The 26,937-nt window shown below is 36.1% G+C and overlaps 1 protein-coding gene across 1 annotated transcript; it reads left to right on the forward strand.

Moving 5' to 3' along the window:
* LOC128236195 (uncharacterized) lies at positions 1 to 25,850 on the forward strand. The gene is made up of 2 exons (XM_052951085.1): positions 1 to 926; positions 22,583 to 25,850. Exons 1-2 carry the CDS (start codon positions 749 to 751, stop codon positions 23,212 to 23,214), a joined length of 810 nt encoding a protein of 269 aa, XP_052807045.1. The 5' UTR covers positions 1 to 748; the 3' UTR covers positions 23,215 to 25,850.
* The last annotated feature ends 1,087 nt before the right edge of the window (positions 25,851 to 26,937 follow it).

The raw sequence follows: 26,937 nt of genomic DNA on the forward strand, positions 1-26,937 counted from the left end.
ATATCGAAGCTAAATTTAAAGTAGAGGTGATAAGGATTTAAAACTGTAGTTGTTTATTTGTTCGTTTGCTAACCTAATATAACAGATAAAAGAAGTTAATTTACTACACACAATTTTTTACTGTTTTAAAACAGTTGTGGCTAAAATACATTGATAGGAATCAAAAGATTCACAAGCGGTTTAATGAATGAATGAAAATAGTTTGCCCATTCAGAAAAGAGCTTAGCAAAGGTTTAGATAAAAACTATACGCTTGAAAGGTTTGTAGTTTCGGCAAGGTAAAATAACTACATTGATTGATAGCTACGTTCGGCAAAGCCCGCCTTCTAGTAAGCTCGCGGATTGTCGCAATGAACATAGCTTTATACGATATGGAAAGCTATTCGTTAAGACCAGGGCAGTAGCAGACTAACCACGTACATATAAACATACACACAGTTTCATTAAGGAATTATTCTGTCTTCGATGCCATGTGGTAAAAGCGAAACGATATTTGTGCAACAATAAGAAGGAAGCATTTGATGAATAAAGTTCGAAATTATAAAATAATTTCGATTTGCGAATTTATTGAATTAAGAATGTGAAGCAAAGTTGATGCTATAACATAATATCTGGAGTGGAATTACAATTTTGAAAACAGATAAAAGTGGTTTATACTTATAAGAATTTATTTGCGATTTTTTTCCAACGAGTGCAGATTGAGAATGTACCATAAGCATAATACCTAATTGGATATCAGATGGTGAAATATGCGGCTATACTGGACGGTACCAATTCTGGTCGCCATGCACATGCGACTCACGTTCACGGCGGTTGCAAATCTACCGGAAGCGTCAGGGGAAACGCATGTACGTGAAAATGGACGGCAGCGTAAACAAAACCCCCATAGAAAAGACTCGTCAAACACTTACACAACTGAATGGCCAGGTATGAATTTAAAGATCTCTCCAAATCACTTTAAATTGGTTCAATCAATTGAGACTTTATAAAGCTATGCTTCAACTGGTTTACAGTGCATCCCTCTTTTGCATTTATTGACTTACACGTACGCGTTCTCAATTTTTTTCTCATTTATTATTGACTTAGAGTTAAGAATCAAGACACACATATTCATTTCTAAATAAGGTGTATTAAGAATGCTTCGCTTTTTATCAGTATATTTTAGCACACACACACATACTTTCGACTTAAACCATATTTTGTTGCATCATACAATCAACTTGCAATTTATAGTCCCGTATTTGTACGGAGCATCTGGGCGGCCGTAAATGTTAAAACAAGGGTATTACTACATGTGGGTATATCTCCACGTGCTTTTGCGGTTAATATTCCGTCTTATCACAATGTCAGGGCTAGGCTTTTTATTACAGTAAGGATATATGCCAATCCTCTGAGGGTTTTTTTTTTCAAATATCTTAAACTAGAAAAATCGAATTCTGCTACAAATCATGTAAAACCTGCTCAAGCTCATAATTATGAATGCGTTCAAATGGTTAGGTTAAAACATGGAGCTTTGAAGCCCATTTAAACGTATGGCGACACACTGCAGATGTTTCAATTTAAATATTCGTAGTTCTGAATATAATGCGGTTGTTCCCTCTGGATTGTCTGCTAGTCTCAACGAAACAAAAACCGAGCGACTATTATCATGACCTTCTTTAATTCACAGATAATTTTTCATTTAATGCCAGAATTCAATATTTGTTATAAGTTTGAATTGAGTTCGTTTTTCAATAGATAAAACTCATCTTAAATCTGATTTTATGTCGTGAGCCTATAAAGGCTAAATACATTCAAATTTGTTCTGCTGAGATATAATGATATGTTTAATGTCTAACCGAGAGCTTGTTTATATAGAACCGCGATCATTTACTATTTTCAATCATGATCCTTTATCACTTTTAAAAATGCAGACATCGATATTATATTTTACAATTGATCAGATTATTAATACGATAACCAAACTAACTTCGACGCATCAACATGATGATCAATTTAAAATGTTTTCGCAATAAAACAAATTGCATACAAGCGGAACGAGGACATCGTAAATTGTTTAATACTCTAAAGTTTCTACACTTTAAAAAGAAATCAGTGTATGTTTAGAGGATTTGATTAGCTCTATGCATTCATAGTTGAAAAGAAAGTGGAGAAAATAGATATCCTACTAAATGCTCATGTACGCTTGAGAAATAATTGTTTCAGTGTAAAAATGCAATTGTCAATAGGACATAAGCATGCATAGAGTAAATTGTTCGTTTGTTAAAGCTGCACTCTCACAGACTGACAATTTTGACAACTTTTTTTATATATATTTTGTTTTGGAATGAACCAAATTTTTCGTAAATATCTGGAAACCAGTGATATAATACTGGTGACAAAATATCAGATCAAAGTTTTTTAACATATACGTTCGAAAATTGAAGTTTTGTGGCTAAACGCGTTACGCTTTAAGAAAAATGAATTTTTCGGCATAAAACATATATTTTCGAACGCAAATATGTTAAACTGCGATCTGATCTTTTGTCAGCGGTCTTATATCACAGGTTACCAGACCTTTACGGGAAAAATTGGCTCATTCAAAGACAAAGACAAAAAAAGAAGAGGAAAAAAGTAAAATGTTGACAAAACGTTCCATCTGTGAGAGTGCAGCTTGAACGTGTGGCTACGGTGGAATTAACAGTAATTAAAAGGATACGTCATTTTCAGTCTAGTTAACGCTCTTAAAACATTGTGGCTGTGTTATGTTTTGATGTTCCAAACGATTAAGAACAACGATCACGTTGTCGAGATGTAACGAGCAATTTGTCTTTATACAACGTAACGAGCAACTGCCTTTTCAAGAGTTCAACGCCACCATCTACACAATGTACACAACAAAAACAGTATATATAACTCTACATATCCGTTATGCTAGAAATAATGCTTGTATTTGGGCAAAATACTTTAAAGCTGCACTCTTACAGATTGATCGTTTAGACAACTTTTTTTTTGTCTTGGAATGAGCCAAATTTTGCGAAAATCCATGGAAACCAGTGATATAAAACTGATGGCAATCAATTAGATCACAGATTTTTATATTTAGGTTTAAAAATTAAGGTTTTATGCATTTTTCTTAAAGCCATAAAACATTAAGTTTCGAACGGAAATATGAAAATCTACGATCTGATTTTTGTCAGAAATCTTATATTTTTGGTTTACAGATATCTACGCAAAAAAATTGCCCTTTCCAAGACAAAAAATTCATAAGTTGTTAAAATGGTAAAAATGTGAGAGTGCAGCTTTAAACATTAAGGAACAACTATTGGTGTTTTCTAAACAGAATTGTCTGTGCATGTAGATACTTAATCGTAACAACTCGGCCATCTAAGGCAAGCTTCGAGAGTCAGTTCTGTTGGATAATGGCCGAGGTGTTTCGATTGGTAAATACAGTGCTAAAATGGTCTACAAAGGAAAAATCATGAAGATTCTATGTGTAATACATAACCTTTTAAAAAGTAATTGATCCACTTCAAAGATAATCCATTAAAGTATTCTACTATTAACGAATCATACCGATAAAACAATACGGACGAAAAAAACTGGACTGCTGAGGTATTCAGTTGAACATTTTAACAAAAACAGCATAATTTTAACAATATTATTTCAGTAAATATTCTGCTACTGAAGCTCCAAATCCATGTATTGTAAATGTCATCTAGCTGTGTGTCGGCTGTGTCAAACAACACATGCGTGCGTCTGTCAACATCCGCGTGGCATTTGAACATTTGCTGAAAATAAACTGTAAAATGGGTTACAAACAATATGCGATAAAGCATGCCATTTTAACACATTCGGTACACAGCGGCAACCTTTTGTCAATGTTTTGCAGTTATGGTAAGAAGCTTGGGGAAAATAAAAAAAGTTTAAGTAACATAGTAAGGTATGTTATTTTTAACAAAACACGTTTTTCAAAGTAAAAACATTTTAACGACAGAAAACGTCATATATCTAGCTGGTATTGCACGAACACACCAGGACCATCACAGACAACGCTTACACAAAAAACGTTAAGTTAATATTAAACACTCGTGACCTTTTTATCATTCAAACATAAACAGTAAACAACAATTGTATAATAACAGTTAAACCAGACAATTAATTTGAGGTGTGAATATTTAAAGGTTCTAAGTGACATTACAAAAGGAAGCAGCCTAGAAGCTTTACCCCTTCCCCTCTCGTACTCATAATTCAATTCACCTCTCGAACTGATCATTCAATTCATCTCTCGAACTGATAATTCAGTTCACCTCTCAAACCGATAATGCAATTCGCTCCTCGAACTGAAAATGCAATTCGCCCCTCGAACTGATAATGCAATGAACTTCTCGAACTGATAATGCAATCCGCCCCTCGAACTGATTGCAATGAACTTCTCGAACTGATCATGAAATTCGCCCTACGGACTGGATATGCAATCGACCTCTCGAACTGATAATGCAATTCGCCCCTCGAACTGATTATACAATTTACCCCTCGAACTGAATATGCACTTGACCCCTCGAACTGATAATGCAATTTACCCCTCGAATTGATAATGAGTCCCGTTCATGTAACAACAAAATATACTTTCAATCAAGATTTTTTTTAATATGTTAATCTAGCTGACATTGTCTGCTGATTAGAAACGAACATCGCAAAAATAAATCGTCATTTTTTGCTGAACTGACTATCGCATATTGTTTAAATGGCACAATGATGCCGAAGTCTTACAAAACATAGGACAACACACAATCAGTGTGTGTATACCACGTGATAAATTACGTCATATATGCTACGTTAGAAGGCAACATTTTGCTTAAAATAAAGACTTAAATCAAAGATATATTTTCTTTTACTACACCATTTATAAAAACTACAAAGGGCAGTCTATGCCGTTAAAGAGCCCCACCTTCGTTATGTTACCGAAGTTTGATAAGGTGATTAGTTTCATCAATCACTTCGACCAACCTGTTTCCAATATAATGTTTTGACAGTGCTCCGTCAGACGGCCGTATTGTGAAAAAAATTCTAAGTGTTTTAAGAAACTTAACTCTCAATCAAACTCTGGTAAAAGATCGAAGGCGGGGCCCCGTAGGCGGCGTAGACTGCGCTATGTTTCATATAAAATGGTGAAGAAATGAAGAAGTTATCTTTGTTTAAAGTCTTCATTCGAAGCAAAATATTGCCTTCCGACGTAGCATTTATGACGCAATTTATCACGTGGTATACACACACTGACAATATGTCTCAATATACGAGTAAAGAACGTGACTGTTCTGCAAGTCAATACAGTTTGCGTTTCCTAGGTAGAATCGTACCTGCAGAATGGAACGCGGGTTGACACATTCTGAATTATATGACGTCAAAGATGTTGAATTTACCTATTTTAGGAAAAATGCACAAGCATGGACATTCAAAGATATTTAACAAGAAACTTGTTCTTGCAAATGAACCTACAGTTAACTATATAAGTCAATGTATGACGAAAAAGCCCTAGTTTTCCGTTTGATGTAAAAATATTTCCGCAAACGTGTATCGATTCTATATTTCTTTAAAATCTGCACTCTCATAGATTGACAGTTATGACATTTTTTAGTTGTTGATCAATTGCGTTTGGTATCAATACCTTCAATGTTGTCATATACGATAGCTCACAATATGACAGATCTCAATTGTTTGGGATACTGCCGAAAAAATTTCTTCAAGCGTAGTAAGGCTTTAAATCATAAAATATCAATTTTCAAATATTGAAAACTGCGATTTGATATTTAATCAGAAATCTTGTATCACCGGTTTCCAGATATGTATGCAAAGATTTACAGTGATTTGATGGGAATGAACTCCTGCTTTGGTGTCATTTGACCTGTACAAAATTTAGTGACATTTAATCTAAAATATTTTTTTCTTCAGATTTATCAAAGGGGTCACTCCTACCAACTATCAAGCATAACATAACTATGAATTACTGCACTTTAACAATGTCAGAACATCTCGAAATGCCTTAATCGTCTATTTGTAAGCTGTCTTTTCCTCATTTAAAGGTGCGTTTAACGTAGCAAACCGTTTGTTTGTTCTTTTCAATCTGTTTATGACTTAAATAATAATGAACACAAAGAACTTAACTAGCGACCACACCCAGGGAATAGTTCAAAATTGATAATATCTATTTTTTGAAACAATACGCCGACAAAAACTCGGTAAACAAGGCAATATAAGCATGCAAAGTGCAGACGGATGCAAAGTTGGACACAAACATGCAATGGATAATCTTAAATCTCAAAGATGGTCGAATTCGTAGGGTGGGGCTCATTTATCATTAAGCTGTCATTTCAACAGCCTTAGCCAAGACGTTGGCAGTGTCAATATCAAAAATCTATTTTATTAGCATGTTTGTAACTTTGATGACCTCCGCCATCTAAATCTTATCATTGAATAAAGATATCTTATCTGATCAAGACCAACGTTTTTTCATACTGTGAGTTAAATTTAAGTTGTATGGATCCGAATCTACAGTTTACTGTTGTGGGGTTATGGTACACAAAGTATAACAGAATTCAATAAGTATTGGTTTTGTTTTTGGAATGAACAAATTTTTACACTAAACTGCTGACGACAAACGGAAGTTTGCTTATTCAAAATAGACCATAAAAACGAGCGCACGTGAATTGTCACAAAATTCTAATTAGGTAACAACACTTTGTGTGTATGTTTGTAGGGGACAGAAGACAAATAAAAATGTTACAAAGGGATATTTAAACATAAGCAAAAGATATCTTAGGTCTAGTCGTACTAAAATATGTTACAAAACCATACCTAAGGCCAAAAACAAAATGGTTTGTTTCGGGTTACATCCTTTTCAAAAAACAGGAAGGGTAGGTAGGCTTTTATGTTATAATTATTATTTTTCAGACTTAATGTAAGATCTATATATTCATAACTGGAAAATTTTGGTAAAGAATTTTTCTGTATAAAGATTTTAAGGTTTTGAACTACGAATTGAAACACGCGTGTATGTATTTATTTTTATTTTTTTACCAACTGACTATTAAAACGGTAGGGTCGGCGCCTATTTCGTAGCTAGTGTCGTGTTACCCGAACCAAATGTATTTTTACGGCCTAAATATCAATATAGTCAAAAGAAATTTTAACAATACGACACTAAATTCCACATTCACATTAGAAAACCTACTACAGGGGGTAGGCACAACATTTTACCCATTCATTGAAGATGACATAGATTCCGAAGCTACGGGAGTACTATTGTTAGCATAGATGTAACAATGCTTTGCTTTCAAAATGACCATGTACGTCTTACGCGCGTTCAATACAACACTAACAATAACTATTATGATCCCCGTTATCTTACATTTGTGATGCTTCGCCTTGGCGTATTTTCGTAAATGAATGCGGGAGGCATGTCAGATTTCTAAATATCTATTCATGGTATTCATTTATGGGTAGATGTCATTCCTTCTTGTCCGTTCCCTGTGTAGTCTGTCAAATTTCTCGAACAATATCTCAATATTATTGAATTTGACCTGTCAAAAGTACCTCTTGCTTTGCAATCCAAGTTTCATTTCTGACATCCATTATAGCAAGCTGATAAGTGTTTCGTATATATTCATCAGCGAGTTCAATAAATTCATGGTTTTGATCGAATAATCAAATCAGAGCCGACAGTGTGGCTACATATAGCTGTCAATAAATATGCCCATGTATATCGTTTTTAATTTAAACCGTTTGGTTACACTAGCGGATCCAGTGGATAGCGTACCCGGCGCGCCTCCCCCCTTAAAATCGTCCAAGTTTACTTTCTATGTCAATGGCGGTAGAACGTAATACAAAACGCTCAAAATGCACAATTTCGGGCTTGAATTGTTTAAAACGTCTCAGGGGCAGACCTCTAACTCCCTTGCAAACACTTTAAACCAGATTAAATTCAGTTCTGAGAGAGGGGCGCATATCAAAATGCTGCGTCCCTAAATTACGTCCACTCTAACGTCAGTTCCTGGATCCGCCCCTGTGTTAAACTCTTACATATTGATAGCATTACCTATTAAAATGATTATATTTAGATTCATGTTATCACAAAACAGAAACACTTACAAATCTAAATGCTTTTTGCCAAACTATATAATTAAAATATGTTTGATAAGCCTATCATTGTAACCACACATGATCAAGTGCTCACACACTAATCACGTATAAAAGTAATGACGAATTGAATACAAACACATTCTTTTCTTGTTTTGAAACAAATCAGAAAGCCCGCCGTTCATGTGCAATTGTATATACGAACAAGATTTGCAGGCAAAATGCAAGCAAGCAAAATTTGAACATAATAACTACTACTATCACAGAATGGTGACTTAAAGGTGCAGCCTCACAGATTGAGAGTTTTGACATTGTTTTAGTTGTTGTCTCAGAATCAGCTGCTTTTGGTATCAATGCCATCAACTCAGTCATATAGGATAACTATCAATGGATCAGATTTTATTTTCTAGGAAACTGCCGAAAATTTCATTTTTCTTAAAGCGTTAAAAACGCTCTTAACTAAAAATCTCAAATTCCGAATGTAAATATGAAAAACAATCTGCTCTATGTCAGCAGTCATGTATCACTAGGGTCTAAAAAATGTTTGGTTAGGGTTACATCCTTTTCAAAAATAGGTAGGGTAGGTAGGCTTTTTTTCTTTTCTTTTTGTATTAGCCTTTATATAAGAATGTCATTTTCATCATTGGAGAATGGTGTTAAAGTTATCTTCTTTATAAGAATTTAAGGTTTTAAACTACATATTGAAAAGCAAAAACAAAAACAAAAAACCTTTTTCTTTTTTTTCAAACAGACTATAAAAACGGTAGGGTCGGCGCCTATTCCGTAGGTAGGGTCGGGTTACCCGAACTCAATGCATTTTTTTTTTGGCCTAGTTACGAGATATTTACTCACAAGTTGGCACATTCCAAGACTAAAACAATCGTTTTTAAAACGGTCAATCTGGGAGAGTGCAGCGTTAAAATGGGTCTTGCAGTTTAATATAACTACAGCCAAATATGAGATATGTTTAATTGTATGCTTATTTTATGCTAGAGTGTAGGGAAAGGCCATAAATGTTAGTTCCATTCACCTCAGTCATACTGATAAACATGTTCCTTAATAAAGGCATCCAGTGTCGCTTTGGAACACTACTTAGGTAGCTAACTGGGGGTTGAACCGGTTACGGTGTACTTAATATCGCACTTGTATTAAATGTTACATGAAACTAAACAGACAAACTAACATGTGATGCACAGAGCGAAGTTAATACTACAATTGAAACTGCACGTACATGCACGCAATCAGAAAACTTATTGGGACTCTGTTTTATTGCATCACTTAAATGTTTGGGGTGTACCAAAGAAAGTATTTGTTTCTGGGTTCCCTAACTTACCTAAATTAAAATTATCTAGCATTATTGCACGAACTTGTTTATGTTTTGGATTTAGTAATCTACCCCACCTAGCGGCCAGTATTTACGCGGCAAATTTGAATATTTCTGAAGCTTTCAGGCCGTTATGGACCTCTTTTTGAAGTAGTTAAACGGTTAAAGAATGGTCTTCGATACCTTTGAGTCTATCAGAGCATAACATAGAACTATCTACTATTACAAGTGGCAGAAAACGGTTTTCATTTTTGAATCTCGTTCCTGTAACATTTATTTAAATGAAATGAAACTTTAATTCTTCCCACCAAGGTTATGTTGATTTATTTATTTGATTTATATAAGATATATACGTCACAATTGTTGTTGCAAAATAAAATTGAAAACCATTATAACATATTTATTATAACAAATCTGCATCTGCCATGATCATTTATTACAACAGATGTGTATTTGCATATTTATTTCAGTGTGTCTGTTGTAGGTAGTGATTATGCATACAGATGTTTATTAACGAATTTACCTTGAGATATTATATACATATATTTACTGTATATGTATTTCGTGTATCGGTACAGTTAACAAACTGTTTACAGTTGAAATTTAAATATAGTATATAAGTATAGGGACAATTGACAGACTCACTGAGGCAAACATACTTCCATTTGATGGCCCCAAAACCTCCTAGCCAGTCACTGGTCATACATAGGTAGCGTAAAATATCAAATTTCCATATGAAATTGCCCACTAGAAACGACTCAAAGTTTCATAACTATATTATATAACTAAATGGAAAGTTGACAGACTCACTGAGGCAAACATACTTCCATTTGATGGCCCCAAAACCTCCTAGCCAGTCACTGGTCATACATAGGTAGCGTAAAATAGCAATTTTTCATATGAAATTGCCCACTAGAAACGACTCAAAGTTTCATAACTATATTATATAACTATATGGAAAGTTGACAGACTCTCTCAGGCAAACATACTTCCATTTGATGGCGTCAAGACCGCCTGGCCAGTAAATAGCAATTGATCATGTAAACTTGCCCACTTTAAGCGACTCAAAGAAAAACACAATACTTCAAATCGTTGTAACATATATTTGATTTATGATCACATAAAAACAAATGGCTTTATAATCAGATACAGGACATCAGTACCATAATAATCAATTGTCGATTTTATCATCATCTTTTATAAAGAGCACGAATTGATACATGTATATTTCATTATATTGTCACCACAATTGCGAAATATATTCTGCTTTTTACCAAACAAACAAATATATCGGGGGAAAATATTCATTCATTCATGTGAATATAAACCAGTGCAAACCAATACGAAAGCTAACAAATTTGTCAATGAAAACGGATCACCACCGGCGGTCAGTGGGCGGTGGTAAAAGTCTGATGAAGTGACAGCAATAAACGGTCCCCTCGGGGCTGTTATTGCTGTATTTTCATTTCATGTTATTCCCACAAAATACTTATGAATGGACGAACTAAGTTCACGCGAGTTGATGACAACTGAACGCAAATAAAGATAGAGCGCAGGAATGCTTTGAACTCCGTACATTAATTGTGTATTAATGCATTATGAATTGGTCTACTGACTTGTTTGAATGGGTATCGCCAAGGTTGTGGACATCATTCGAAGTATGTTTTTTCGATTCATGGTTTCTGTTAGGTTTTGATGTTGCCAGATGCATTTTCGTACACTTGACATCAAATGAAATGTAGGTCTTTCAAGCAATAAATTCAGCTTTGGGAGACTTCTAAATGTGAAAACATTCTCCTGCAACGCTTAGTTTGAAGACGCAAAGCAACTTTGCTGGGGGTGCACATTTGGAACTCCTCCGCCATTTCCATTAAAACAACGTCGGATTTATTTGGATGGTTTACATTGTCAGAAATCTTAACATTAAACTGATCTGCAAGTAGATCGCGTAGTAATTTCAATTTAGCAGTAAAACAGTGGGAAATGGCCGTGTTGTTCCGAATGGTGCATCTGCCTTCCCGCGAACGATGTTGTGTATATTCTTTACTGGGGGTGGTTTATACGTTCCAAAAAATCAAATGTAGATTGTTCTGCCTTGTGTGTGCTATGCTTAAGCTATTTTAGCCACTTAACAGACTCATAGGGTATGGGATATTGGCTTCTCATAGAATTTTATATTGTATTATTGTATGAGTCAACATAACGCTTGACATTCTTACACCATTACATTTCTTACTATTCACTCATACCATGTTTTTCTTCCATGCAGTGAGCGTAGGCAGATAAAGCCGATTACCCCTTACTGTATATTATATAACAAAAATAGTTTCCAAATATATCAACCATTAGTGTCGATTAAGCGGTCAAACTAATAAACACTTTATCTGATTGTCAAGTACGTGGTAAGAACTGTTGAGAAAAAGTCTCAAAGTGGAATAATCCTGTTAACTTTAGGCTCTATAATCCAAATCTTGTATCCTAATCCTTCACGGTATGACAGGGGGACTTTCCCCGGGTCATTTAAAATAGTTCAAAACAATAAACGGCAAGAAAGAGACCTAAGTTTGTTTCGCTTCATTTGAACAAGAGAATGGGAATCAAGTTGTTAAGCGTATGAACCGCTGGGACAAATGACACGCGTGTTTAACATCACGGCCATGTAGAGCCTCAACACCTTTTACACGTTCAAAGTTGTTGATACGTCTGTGTGTGAGATTATGTCAGTGGATGTTATGTCCGATTCACCACCGCCAGAACGTATCTAGACGAGTTGTTTGTTTTTGTGTCAGTATTCATAGGTATGCACAGAAAACGGTTTTGATTCGACACGTAATAATCAACAACGTGTCACATGAGGAACAAAACATTGGAGATTGTACTGCCATAACAAGTTGTTTAGACACATATTACATTTGAAATTGCAATGGACAGTGTTGCATAGATAGAATGCCCTCTGAGGACCAATCATCTTTCACGATTGATGCCATCTCGTCACTTGTTCATGATCAGTCCATGACTCGTATGCGTTCAGTCCAAGACTCGTCTTTTGTATACGTTCAGTCATTGACTCGTCACTCGTATACGTTCAATACATGACTCGACAGTTGTATACGTTCGTTCCAAGACTCGTTACTCGAATACATTCAGTCCAAGGCTCGTCACTTGTAAACGTTCAGTCCAAGCCCTTTGACTCGTCACCTGTATAATTCGTCACTTGTATACGTTCAGTCCATAACGTGTCACTCGTATACATTCAGTCCATAACTCGTCACTCGTATACGTTCAGTCCATGACTCGTCATTCGTAAACGTTCAATCCATGACTCGTCACCTATTTACGTGCAGTCCATAACTCGTCACTCGTATACGTTCAGTCCATGACTCGTCATTCGTAAACGTTCAATCAATAACTCGTTACTCGTATACGTTCAGTCCAAGACTCGTCACCTGTACACGTTCAGTCCAAGACTCGTCACTGTTATACGTTCAGTCCAAGACTCGTCACCTGAATACGTTCAGTAAAAGACTCGTCACTCGTATACGTTCAGTCCATAACTCGTCACTCGTATACGTTCAGACAAAGACTCGTCACCTGTACACGTTCAGTCAAAGACTCGTCACTCGTATACGTTCAGTCCATAACTCGTCACTCGTATACGTTCAGACAAAGACTCGTCACCTGTACACGTTCAGTCAAAGACTCGTCACTCGTATGCGTTCAGTCCATAACTCGTCACTCGTATACGTTCAGTCCATAACTCGTCACTCGTATACGTTCAGTCCATGGCTTGTGACTTGAAACCGTTCAGTCCAAGACTCGTCACTGTTATACGTTCAGACAAAGACTCGTCACCTGTATACGTTCAGTCCAAGACTCGTCACCTGTACATGTTCAGTCCAAGACTCGTCACTGTTATACGTTCAGTCCAAGACTCGTCACCTGAATACGTTCAGTAAAAGACTCGTCACTCGTATACGTTCAGTCCAAGACTCGTCATTCGTATACGTTCAGTCCGAGACTCGTCACCTGTACACGTTCAGTCCAAGACTCGGCACTCGTATACGTTCAGTCCATAACTCGTCACTCGTATACGTTCAGTCCATAACTCGTCACTCGTATACGTTCAGTCCATAACTCGTCACTCGTATACGTTCAGTCCATGACTTGTGACTTGAAACCGTTCAGTCCAAGACTCGTCACTGTTATACGTTCAGAAAAAGACTCGTCACCTGTACACGTTCAGTCCAAGACTCGTCACTCGTACACGTTCAGTCCAAGACTCGTCACTGTTATACGTTCAGACAAAGACTCGTCACATGTACACGTTCAGTTCAAGACTCGTCACTCGTATACGTTCAGTCCATGACTTGTGACTTGAAACCGTTCAGTCCAAGACTCGTCACTGTTATACGTTCAGGCAAAGACTCGTCACCTGTACACGTTCAGTCCAAGACTCGTCACCCGTATACGTTCAGTCCAAGACTCGTCACCTGTAAACGTTCAGACAAAGACTCGTCACTCGTACACGTTCAGTCCAAGACTCGTCACTCGTACACGTTCAGTCCAATACTCGTCACCTGTATACGTTCAGACAAAGACTCGTCACTCGTACACGTTCAGACAAAGACTCGTCACTCGTACATGTTCAGTTCAAGACTCGTCACTCGTACACGTTCAGTCCAAGACCCGTCACCTGTATACGTTCAGTCAAAGACTCGTCACTCGTACACGTTTAGTTCAAGTCTCGTCACTCGTATACGTTCAGTCAAAGACTCGTCTCCTGTAAACGTTCAGACAAAGACTCGTCACTGTTATACGTTCAGTCAAAGACTCGTCACCTGTACACGTTTAGTCCAAGACTCGTCACTGTTATACGTTCAGTCAAAGACTCGTCACCTGTAAACGTTCAGACAAAGACTCGTCACTGTTATACGTTCAGTCAAAGACTCGTCACTGTTATACGTTCAGTCAAAGACTCGTCACTGTTGTACAGTCAAAGACTCGTCACACAATTCCAAGATTATCTTATATTAAATAATTGCTTACTCGAACTTTCAATTTTTGATAATAAATAACATCTGTACAAAAATAAAATACAATAGAAACTACGGGGACAACAAGCCCGGTATCCGACAATTTAACACATTCCCTGTTTAAATATCTAAGCTTCGCTTAACTCGTCTCTTCCAAAAGAAAAGAAGTCGTGAAATCATTTTTCTTAAATAAGATATACCAGTAGCTAGAAAACGTGCCGTTTCGCGCTGGTTATGCATGCGCACGATAGCTTATAGATACTCACTAATTATATATCTCAGTCAGCGGTCTTCCAAAGCTTTCGAAATGAACACAATCGCTCATTTCACAACAAATTGGAGGAAAAATGATGATGAATAAAGATGAATTTAAATATATCGCGAATGATTTTAAGATGAATTTTGAATAAATGATCGCATTATATGAAAGTGTGTTTCAAGGCGAATGTTTAGCCGCGTAAATAAGATGGACTAAAAACGCAAGTAGGTAAACACGCGCAACGCAGTGTGTTTCTTAAAGGTTTTAGTCATTTTAGACATACGTACCGATTTGTCCACAAAATCTTGTTTTAATAGTTGTATTTTATATGAACTTTACCATTTCGTAGCCCAGTTTGGTTCAATGTTTTACAGTTTCATACATATCACTCATTTTTACACTAGCAATGACATTATAAAAGTCTCTGATATTTTCATTTTGAACCGGTTGACGTGGATTGGCGCCGGTTTGACAATAAACTATTTTGCTAAAATTGGCGCCAAAACTTTACAAAAGGTAGTTTCCAATGCATAAATCACTCTACACATGACTGAACATATTTATAAACAGTCATTGAGTGAATTGATTTTGAGCGTGTCAATGAAACAAAAAAGAACAAAGCGATCTAATTAAAAACTAAAACCTCAAGCCAAAGGTCAAAATATAGCGTCTCACGTTTTGTACCTGTGATACATATACGAACTCTTTCCACCCTGCTTATGAATAAGATTGCACCTATATTAGAAACTTTGAAGGTACGGCATGTTCTATGCTGGTTTATTGTCCTTGCGGGTGGGTGGGGGATAGAGCTTTGGAGGGGTGGGGGGGGGGTATAATGTAACCGTATTCATTTACTAGGGATTCCCAATCATGCCGCCGTAGAAACTTACCCTCATAACCTATGGCGGCAGAAATAACTCCATTTGCGGATCGCGAATATGTCAAAGAGAGCACACAAATCCCTAAACTATGTTTAGACCATGTATTTTTATTTGGGGGTGGGGTCCAATGAGATTGGGTGCTCGTCAATGTTGCACCCTTCACCCTATCTGACGTCATATCCGGTTACGCCCCTGAAGTCGTGTGTCAAGAACACAAAAAAAAACACAAGACAACACGTACATCAATTTCAACGAATAATTTATCTGCTTTGGTTTGTTAGAGGGCATTACAAACAAATAACGCTGGGTATTGGGGTAGAGACAAAGACATCAGCCCACATACATGATGCTATGTTTCTAACCAGTAACGATGCGTTTTAAATCAGCGTTTTAAATCAAGGTTACAATATACTAAATAACGTTTCCAATATCTTTTCATATAAACATGGACATACTTAAGTGCATTTAAGAGGCATTTCTGGACATAACGTTTAAGAAATCTTTTTTTTTTGAAAATGCAATGTTTGCCCATGACTTTTAGCTCATAAACATTTCTAAGAAAGAAAACACGATTTTAAATTAACCCTTACAGATGACATCACTGAAGCCCATTTCAAGGTCAGTGCATCTGTGAAATCACTACATCACAGTTTCATACCAGCAAACAAAATAAACATTCAGATAATATAGCAATTTAACACATATCTACACCAAGAAAGGACACTCAGACGCATACTTCCAATGCATTGACTGTATATATACATGTAGGTAGTGCATCCTTGACCACATACGGGTACCTACACGTGTTGATATGTATGTGAACTGTCTGTGTCTTCCTGTTTGTTTCATGTGTGCCTGTTATGTCGTTTCACTTTCGATCCTCGTGCAAATGATCATGATCATAGTGGGTATCATGTTTTCCTCATCTGCGGTTTCTACAACATAATTGTCATTTTTATATTTCCTCGGAGTGTTGTATCATGTCCACCTATTTTGATTGGTGGAAAGCCATCTTGGTTGCGATTGGTTAATGTTCATGTCGACGGACACGAAATAAACTGAGCGGATTGGTTGTTGTATAGACTGTCCATAATTCATTAAACCACTATTTCCTCATATAAGCATTCACATTGGCACGTACCATTCTTATAATTATTGAGCTTTTTTCGTTAAGCATCTATGAGGACGTTTCAGAAAATAAATAATGATCTAAGTCCATTTTAGCCGGAAGTTGAAATTATCTTAGTGTCATATTTTCGTTATTTTGTTACATATTTGAGTGAATGGAACTTTAACCAATATCAAAAATGAACTCAAAAGTTAAGGAAATCAAACAATATGATTGTTTTTTCAATTGTAACGTTTATAAAAAATTAAGATTATTAAAGTTACCACTGAGATCCTTTATTGAAAAGGCCACTGGGCCTTTAACATGATCATATTCAAACTAAGCAGACACTGGGTTATTTAATCTAACTATATATTAAACCACATTTGAAAGTGCATTTGTATATCAGACGTGTTTTAATTTTACAAACCCTAACCAACGCACACGCTGTGAGATAATTTCAATATATGATTGACTATCGCATGGGTGATATAGTTTTCGAGTAAATCTATGTTATCTAGCTTATGATCAAGTTTATTTCAAATTACAAGTGACATATATTTTATCTCCATATAATAGAGCTCTCTGTATTGACAAGTATAAATGGGGGGATCGTATTTATCATTTTCGATATGCGTTCTCAGCTCAATAAGTTTATTTCTTTGCATCATAATGTAATGGAAAACGCATTACTGCTCAGTGAATGCTGACTGATTCACTTGACTGAAATAAATATGGTGTTGGTTATGATTTACTATTGACGAACGCATATATTGAAGTAGAAGAACCCCGTTCCAGGCGCGTAGCTTACTGTACGCTAATGCGCAGTTGCGTAATGAAATTTTGGCAGGTCGAAGTTTTTTTCATATCAAAAACCCCGAATTTGAAATGAAAACCGAAGGAGGTTGGGGGGGGGGGGGATAGGAGGTTAAGGGATCTGCGTAATCCCAATTTGACCCTAGCTACATGCCTGCATTCGGAACTCCTGTGCCATTTTCCATTAAAAATAGCCTCGACTGTATGCCAGTACATCAGTATAAGTAGTTCGTATAATTTTAAGTAAGAGTATCATTTAATTATAGTGTTTTAAATAACGTGTATTCTGTATATCTTAGTTTAACATTATTGCCAGTGTAGTGTGTTCTTACAAAGATCATTAAGATTTCCAAGAGTAAAGTCAATAAGTTTATTTTTTAATTGAAATAACTACGCGATCTAAAGTAAAATGTAAAGATTTCTGACATTGTAAACCGTCTAAATACATCCGAGGTTGTTTTCGTTGGAAAACGGTCGAGGTGTTCCAATTGGAAGAAACCAGTTTTTCAGGGCCTTGAAAGTTTCTCAGTTTTAGGATCATATAGTCAAGTACGCATACTGCAAGTTTTGCTGATTTTTTTTTTGTCAGAATCATGTGGATTCAGCCGGGTACTCGCGTATAGGCAGCTACGCGCCTGGGAATCGTTTTAAAGAAAGCGGAAATACGTGTCTGCTTATTGTTTCACCATATTCTGTTGTAACTGAAGAACTCATATATATTACGCTAACTGTCATAATTATCGGTATGTACGTATTTTACATGGCCAATTTCCCCAATGTTAATGTGGGTTTAAATGGTTTATTGTGCAAGTTTAATTTTGATATTATCTAAAACATTTCGACAGTACTACCCGAACTAATGAGGAAATTGCCCTAAGTGGATTGGAATATAAGTAAGACCATCGTACAATGTCTTGAGTGTAGAACGATTAAATTAACGGATTCAAACCCGCTCGTAGTGCAATGTATGCGTTAAAAGTTCTTTGATCGACAAACATGAACAGTATTTTGCTTTTTGAAACCAGTGTAATTTACCTCATTGACCCAATCAAACTCATTCCGTATCAATGTTAGTCAATGTTTTTGGTACGTTATTCAATGCGATTAGAATCAAATTATTGGTAGTAAATAGTATTGAAGCCATTGGTGACTCACCTCTTACGTCCCTGGGACAACCAGATAGATCCAAGGCTCTTGTTCCGCAGCTTCATTATTAGTCAACTACAGTAAAGTACGCACGATGACGTCACGGGTACTTGTGTACGTTTCATAACAATTGTGTGCAGAACTGCGCAGCTAACATCAACTAATAATAATATACTCCGCTCTACTAGTAATTTGATGTACGTGCAACTTTTACTCTTCTATATTGGATGGAATCAGTGTGTGTGTTTTTTTTTCCTTTTTGAACATTCGATTATTCAGTAAGTTTACACGCTGAACGTTGCATTTGAATACCACAGTCTGGTTTAACCATAAACAATGAAAACTAGAACTAACCATATGGTCAATTATCAAAGTATAAGCCGTATATGGTGTTTGCATTTTTGTGTGGGCCAATGACAACCGAGGATTTTCAATTATTCTGTTCATTAATTTAACTCGGTGTTTGCATTTTTGTGTAGGCGAATGGCAATCGATGGATTATCTTTTTATTAATTTTACGTAGGTCGATTCTGGCGAATGCACCAACAAACACCATATAAGCTAAGAGTCCAATTTTGACGATCTAGAGAAAAAAAAGAGCGGGCTAACCTTGGTATGTCGCCAACTGAACTTAAACAACAAACATCACAAACAGACCAGACATGCGACTGATCGTTATGTATTTATGCATAAATTACGTTAACAAGTGATCAAGGGTCATTGTTGACCTATTTCATTGACTATATTTGTTTGATGTGTTTAAAACGAAATAAAGGGTGTTCTGTTCTGTTCTGCCCTGCATCAGAATAGCTTTATTAATAAATGATTGGATTACCACGTCTTAAAAATGTGCAGTAAATAACGCATTTACTGGAACAGATACAAACTTGTATTGTAATTTTTTAGAATCAATATATGGTATCACTATATACAAGCGATCTACGTGAATATCTGACTCTAGTTAAACATGCAGTCGTCTGCGTATTCCCGTTTCTTTTCAAGTTTATTATATTTACAATGGTTTATTATACCCAGTTTTTCAGTCAGACTTGTGGTTGAGGGATTTGTGTTCACGATCATGTCCTGTGTTTTTATGAATGAAACCTGTGTGGCGAGGTATAAGACTATGAACATGTCAATGTAGTTTGTACAATTAAAGATTTTATCTTTAAATGGCTCTATGTGTTTGACTAAGTTTATTTGCTTAAATCTAGTTTTCAAGGGCATATCGCTGTTTCATTGAGAAAATATAATCTACACTGAATTGCTCTTTAAACGTCCCCACAAGGATCTTTATCAATGAATTCTAGGTTAGATACCCAGCTATGCTCGTCAACATGCGCAGCTAGAAGGCCGTTATGTCAAACTAAAACTTAAGATATATCTACGTCGGTTTTTCATTTTTGCAAAGCAGCATTATTCATAGATAGTAACTGACCCATTTTAATTTATCTAATACAGATTTCCGTTAATTTAAGGCCTTTGAAGTAACTTTAATAACTATTGTCTTGCTGAACACTAATGAACCTCGTTCCTTGTTTATTCATGTAGCTTTTCACTGGTTAAATGTGTTCGTAATTCGACTGGAATAATGTGTTAAAAATGGTATCTTTATAGATGTATTCTTCAAAACTGTCCTGTGGCAGGGGACACCCCCACCCCCTCTCACCCCATATAACATATACTGACCTAAATAAGAAAACACCTTTCAATACATGCTTACATACAGTTGTACAATTCTAAATGCTTCCGGCACGCCCCTACCAAAGGCTAAAGACAACCATGCAATAAGAGGAACGCAGGACCAGAAACATCTTTATAAATTGTAATGGATCGTTTATCAATAATTGAATGGTCAGCAATAACAGAGGCGTTCTTTGAGGCTAAACCGGTTTTATTGGGCTAAAAAATGAACCCAAATCTGTTTTGCCGCTTTAATATCCCTGTTGATTCAAGTCCATGTTTATAATGAAAGACTGCATTAAACAGAAGTAAGCAACAGTACATTGAAAATCACAAGGACAGACTGGGCTGTCTGAACTTGCCTTTAATGGACGTTAACAAAGGTATAAGTAAAAGCACAAGCCTTTCAGTCCGAACTTGCCTTTAATGGACGTAAACAAAGGTATAAGTAAAAGCACAAGCCTTTCAGTCCGAACTCGCATTAAATGAACGGAAACAACAGTACAATTGAAATTGCAGGGACAGGCCGAGCTGTCCAAACCTTAACTATAATCCTGATTTAAAGACAAAGGTCAAGGCCACACAGCCTCACAAGACAAATAACATGTACTAAGTATACACAATAAATGCCCTTATCATTAAATTTCAGTGTAACCCAATCTCTTCTTGACGGATTTGTTTTTTACAACGAAACAAAAAAGCATCCTTGTCAGAGAATATGTGAAATTACTTAACACATTCATTCCTGTATCATGCACACCATCTGTGACGGTACGTCATGTATTGACAGTATTAAGCTCATATACCCTAAAAGCACATGAATTAAAGTAATATCGACTATGTGGTTTAAGCACTACTGTGCAAGATTTTAACTTATTTGAATTCCCGTTAACGGGGTTTTAAAACATCAATCAAATTTTAAGAAGAAGTGTAATGCAAATAGAGAACTTTTTTCAAAACCGCAAACTGACTGCGGCTTGTGACCTAGTTTGAGGAAAAAAAGCTGGCAGCCTTTTCCACTCTGTTGGATACTTCTAAAGTCTGTAAATACGTTTTGCTTCTTAGGCAAAATTACGGCGTTCTCTATTGCTTCATATGCACCTTGCCTTATCAGAAATGAGTCACTAAGTAAGCGGATCGTTATATTTGATTAATTGTATAGCATGGAGTGTTTTGGTTTGCATTTGTGTGTCATACAGCGTATGAATACATATACAATTATACAGGTGCATTACGCTCGATACTTGATCTATATTTAAAGGTATAGGAGGGATTCAGTATGTCTCCCCTTGAGTGCTCTAGATGAAAATATATTCACACGATTGCTCAAACAACCATGCTCTCTTTTGTAAGAACACTTAGTCTCAGGACAAGCCGAAGTAACATATATAATGCACCCTATTTAAGTCTATATTTGTTATCATGGAATTGAATAAAGTCACGAATACCCTATTTAGGGGCACATGATAAAGGTATGATAGCTGTATCTTGTCGTTGAGTTCATGAAATGAGTTAATCTGTTGATATTGTGTCACTTTACGCATTGTCTTGAAGTTGATGCTGGTTTCGATGACCGATTCAATGCGGTTACCCATAAACTAGTTTAAACCCCCAGTGAGCTACTGTAGATGGCCATTTCAATGCGGTTACCCATAAACTAGTTTAAACCCCCAGTGAGCTACTGTAGATGGCCATTTCAATGCGGTTACCCATAAACTAGTTTAAACCCCCAGTGAGCTACTGTAGATGGCCATTTCAATGCGGTTACCCATAAACTAGTTTAAACCCCCAGTGAGCTACTGTAGATGGCCATTTCAATGTGGTTACCCATAAACTTGTTTAAATCCCCAGTGAACTCCTGTAGATGGCCATTTCACGCCGGTTACCCCCAACATTAAGTAATACAGATAATTATATTGATGCGCGTGTGGTCTGTTTGTGATGTTCTGTGCGTTGTGCTTCTCTCGTTTAGTGCTTGTGATGCGTAAGCTGTAAGCCTTTAAAGCTGCACTCTCACAGATTGATTGTTTTGACGTTGCTTTATTGTTGTTGTTGTTGTTGTTGTTTTTGTCTTTAAATGAGCCAATTTTATAGTAAATGCCTGGAAACCAGGGATAAAGCACATACTAGTCAATGTCTGCAACCAAACATTTTAGAAATGGTTTTCAGTTTATGTAGACAGAAATTTGTTTCATCCAAAATCTCTTTATATTTCCAGACGATGTTCAACTTGGCTGCAAAGAGCTCCGAGCAAAGCGCTACATTTCGGACGGGTTCTGCACTTCGCTAAAAGCCATCAAGGAGGTAGTTTGCGCGGGACAATGTATGCCGATAAAGGAGCAGAACCTCCCATGGTGGGCGGAGTTCACAAAATATTGGGCGAAGCCAAAGTTTAAGGAATGGAGGTGTGTGGAAGCAGTTACAAAACTTAAAAAAGTGCAATTAATTTGTGAAAATGGCGAGACAAGAACATATAAGATTAAAATCGTTAAATCGTGTAGGTGTAAGAGTTACGAACGAGAGCCTAACAGAACTGATCTGAGAAAAGGCAGCTCAGGTCGTGGCAGTAGAGAGAGTGGAGATTCAGAAAAGAAAACTGACAAATTACAAAAAAAACGTGAAAGGGACCAAAAGAAACAACAAAGAAGAAAACTCTTTAGGAAATGCCGGAACCTTCCAAAGGAGGAAAGGCGTAAATGTAGAAAGCAGGTGCAAAAAGAATTGTCTAGTAGTACAAGTGATAAAAGTAATAAGCATTCCTTAGACGTGCAAAGTAATGGTGAGCTAGATTTAGGTTCTACTCGAAGGCACAATGTAACATTGACTTTTAATGAGTCGCCAGACGTATAGCATTTTTGGGAGGTTTTCTTATGAAATGTTGTATTTGTTTCATGGAATTGTGAACAAAAAACACGATGGAGCATTTCTGTTTGACAGAATATGTAATGTAGAGCGTGTTTTGTTCTGTATGGCGATATAAGCCCATTGCTGGTGAGAAAGTGGAGAGGGATTACCCTGGTTTTGCTGATGGTTTGGTAATATATGGACAATATAAACACTCACATGAAGTTCAATTGGATATAAATCGCATTCCAACCGGTATTACTCTCCTGTTCAGGAATACGTTTGCATAAACTACAATTGTATTTGCAAATTTACATCTATCGCCGCATGGATAAAGCGTTATGGTTGTGTATACGACACAAATATGGACATTTCGAATGGGCAGGTGTTCCTGTTTAAGCTCAGATACATTCTTGTAGATTTCAAACAAGTACGTCATGGGACGATTTTCAATAGAACCACACCACAGAAGCGCTGACCTGTGCTATTTATTATTCATTTGTTAGTGTTTTTGTACAGAAACCCTTTGTTGTGTTGCTAGTATTGTTATTATTATTATGTGGTTATTTTATTAAATAGAAAATGTTGCATTTTAGCAATACTTGCAACTTCTAAGCCTTTTGCCATCGTCAGTATATATGTACATCATTACAAGTTTGCTATAAAGTATTTCGTTTTATACCAGTTCATACAGCATTAGTAGTTTTTATGTTTAAATACAATTGATGTAAAGACAATTCATTTTGTTATAGGTATAAGAGATTACAAACCAAACCATACAAAAACCATAAATCTACAAATAACAGTACATATCTTGTTTTGTACATTTAAGTATAGTTTTATATTGTTAGAATGGAGGGAAAGTGGGATTTAATTAGCGCATCGCAATCGAAAACAAAGATTAACATTAGTAAATCGATCAAATTTAACATCAAAATGAACGCATGAAACACATTCGACATTAACTCGTAAAATCTTATTTTAATTTGTAAAAAAATAGGATTTCTTGACGCAATCGTTGATACCATTACCTTCCTCTGACATGCATTATTTTTCAAAGCATTTTTATTATACAGTCAAAACTCGGTATGTCGAAGTCGTTGGGTCCTTGAGGAATAATTCGAGATAACGAATATTCGATATAACCGGTAAAAAAGGTTTATAACTTAAATCATACATTCGATAAAAAAAATCATAATAACCAGAACATCGAGATAAAAGAGTTCTACATAAGGAGTTTTGACTGTACATATTTCATATTGTCATACCATATTAAAATGTACGTGTTGTTACAGTATATATATAAAACTAACATTTCATATCATTTTGTGCCAGTAAGATAAACCATGTGATGCGTTGTCAGTCATCGTGTAAGTGTTGTATATATATAATTGTGAATTTAATTAATTTCTTAGTCAAAGGAAACCTTTATAATACAACAACAAGAACGATTTCCTTTTATAGGTAAATCCAGGTTTTGAACGCACTTTAGCCGGCAAAGCAGATTATTTTCGGTGAATATATCTATGTATGCTGTAAATGTGTAAAAAGATTTCATGAAGCGTTTCACATGCAGTTTAAACATCATCAATTATATTTATGTAGCCAATATGGGGTGTGAATGGTAATGACGTCATGATCATATTTCTTTTACGCCGCATTTGTTTACAAATATCTGTGTTTTTCTTCAAAATTTTGCCGCAATTCCAACATTTATGAACGTCTACAACAATAACAGCAACAACTACTACTACAAATACATTCGGAACTCCTCTGCCATTTTTCTCGAAAACAACCTCGGATGTATGCCGGTACATCAGTAGAAGTAGTTCGTTTTTTTTCTTTGGATTTTATCATTAATTAAATGTAGTGTTTTAGCTTGTATTTATTGATCTAAGTTTAAATTGATTGCCAGCGAAGTCTATTATTGCAGACATAATTAAGATTCCCAAGAGTTAAGTTATTAACTTTAACTGCTAAATTGAATTACTACGCGATCTACTTGCAGCGGATTTAAACAAACCGATTTCTGAGTATGTAAACCGTCCATATACATCCGAGGTTGTTTCCGAGATTAATGGCCGAGGAGCTCCGAATGCTACACGTATATTTGATTCTCCGACCAGGTCGAGATATTAAGACAAAACGTTGTCATTGGCATCGTGTAAAGACGCCAATAAAACATGTTTGCTTCTTCTCCTCGTGGTCGTCATAATCATAGCAATGCTGGCTAATGTCATTACTATTGGTGACGTCGTCTGCCAAAATGAGTCATGTTTAGGTATTCTCGTAAACAACAAAAATGGAAAGTTTACCAACGAACTATAATTACAAAACAACGTTATAACAATGTGTAAAATTGAAATAAAGATTTTTTTCGAAAACAAGAAATATAAATATTCAGGCACGAAACCTCGCAAAATGCGTCCCCATGACTCATTCTCGCTATGATGTCACATTTCAATTACGTCTTTTTGCCAATCATTCATAAACAGTCTACATTTTAACCATTGCATTCTTTTTGTATTCTGTTCGGTTTTGTTTATGTTTGCTCATGTGACAATATCAGGGCCACAAACCTATGTTATATGTATTTTATTTGTAAATATTCATGATGCAAAAATTAAAGTTCTCGAAATACGTTTGATAGTATATTCCTTCTTTAACCCGTGTTGGATAAAGAAATCATTCCTGATTATTCGAAAGAGTCAAAAGAAAGGAAAATACAGGGCCAAGTCTAGAAGACACACAAGACTTAGGCCAAACATTTACCATCGTCGGCAACCACGACAATTGACTGACAAAATCTGAATATGGATGATGCAGGTGGGATAACTCTTCTTCCAATGAATGTTACAAATATTGCTTTTTAATAACCCAGTATTGTCAGTAGCCTCCATAGACGAGTGATCTAGAACATTTGGAGCTCCACGACCATTTTTATTGAAAACAACCTCGGATGGATGTCGGTACATCAGTTGAAGTAGTTCGTAATTTTTTGAATTATATCATTAATTAAATGTTATGTATTAGCATGTATTTATTGATCCTAGTTTAAAATAAAAATGGCCGAGAATTTTCGAATGGGTCTAGCCTGCAGTATTCTGTAGCGAAATGGCGGACCGGGTTTAATTCCAGCTTTCGCAAGAATTTTTCTACCGGAATACGTGTAATAAGTATGAGTGTCTGTGCATATTTCCTGACCACATGTGGTACCTTGCGGAGACAATGACATTGCCTCGTTAATTATTCATGATAACGTGATTTTCCTTGCCAAATCGCCCACGGAGCACAACAAATCATAGCGTAGAAATGTATCGGGGATACCCGACGATGAACATAAACTGAACGAGAGATACACGACGTACATACGCCAGGCACAAGCTATGTCAAAGGTTATAGTTTGAAGATTAGTTAAATGCAATCAAAGAAATGAAGTATCAAAGTGCGGTTCAACAAGCCGTTTGGTTACTCGGGATGTTTTGTACTCACAATGAGCTAATTGTTGAGAAGTTAACAACGTCGTAAACAACATCGTTGTTAACTTTCAAATATGTACTACTCTGGTTTTATGGAGACACACAACTGTTTCAGCTGTACAGCTGTTTATATTTGAATATATGCATGAGCATTTCATCAAATAGTTCACGTTTTACAGTTAACAACAATGTCGTTTATCACGTTGTTAACCTTAACAAGGTCGTAAAAAAACGGCCCATTGTCATGTAA

The sequence above is a fragment of the Mya arenaria genome, chromosome 5 (genome assembly GCF_026914265.1).
Source record: "Mya arenaria isolate MELC-2E11 chromosome 5, ASM2691426v1".
In the NCBI taxonomy this organism is placed as follows: Eukaryota; Metazoa; Mollusca; class Bivalvia; order Myida; family Myidae; genus Mya; species Mya arenaria.

Coding starts and splice junctions, on each gene's coding strand:
- LOC128236195 (XM_052951085.1), top strand. CDS start 749: ATGCGGCTATACTGGACGGTACCAATTCTGGTCGCCATGCACATGCGA. Junction 927..22,582: donor TTACACAACTGAATGGCCAG/GTATGAATTTAA, acceptor TTATATTTCCAG/ACGATGTTCAACTTGGCTGC.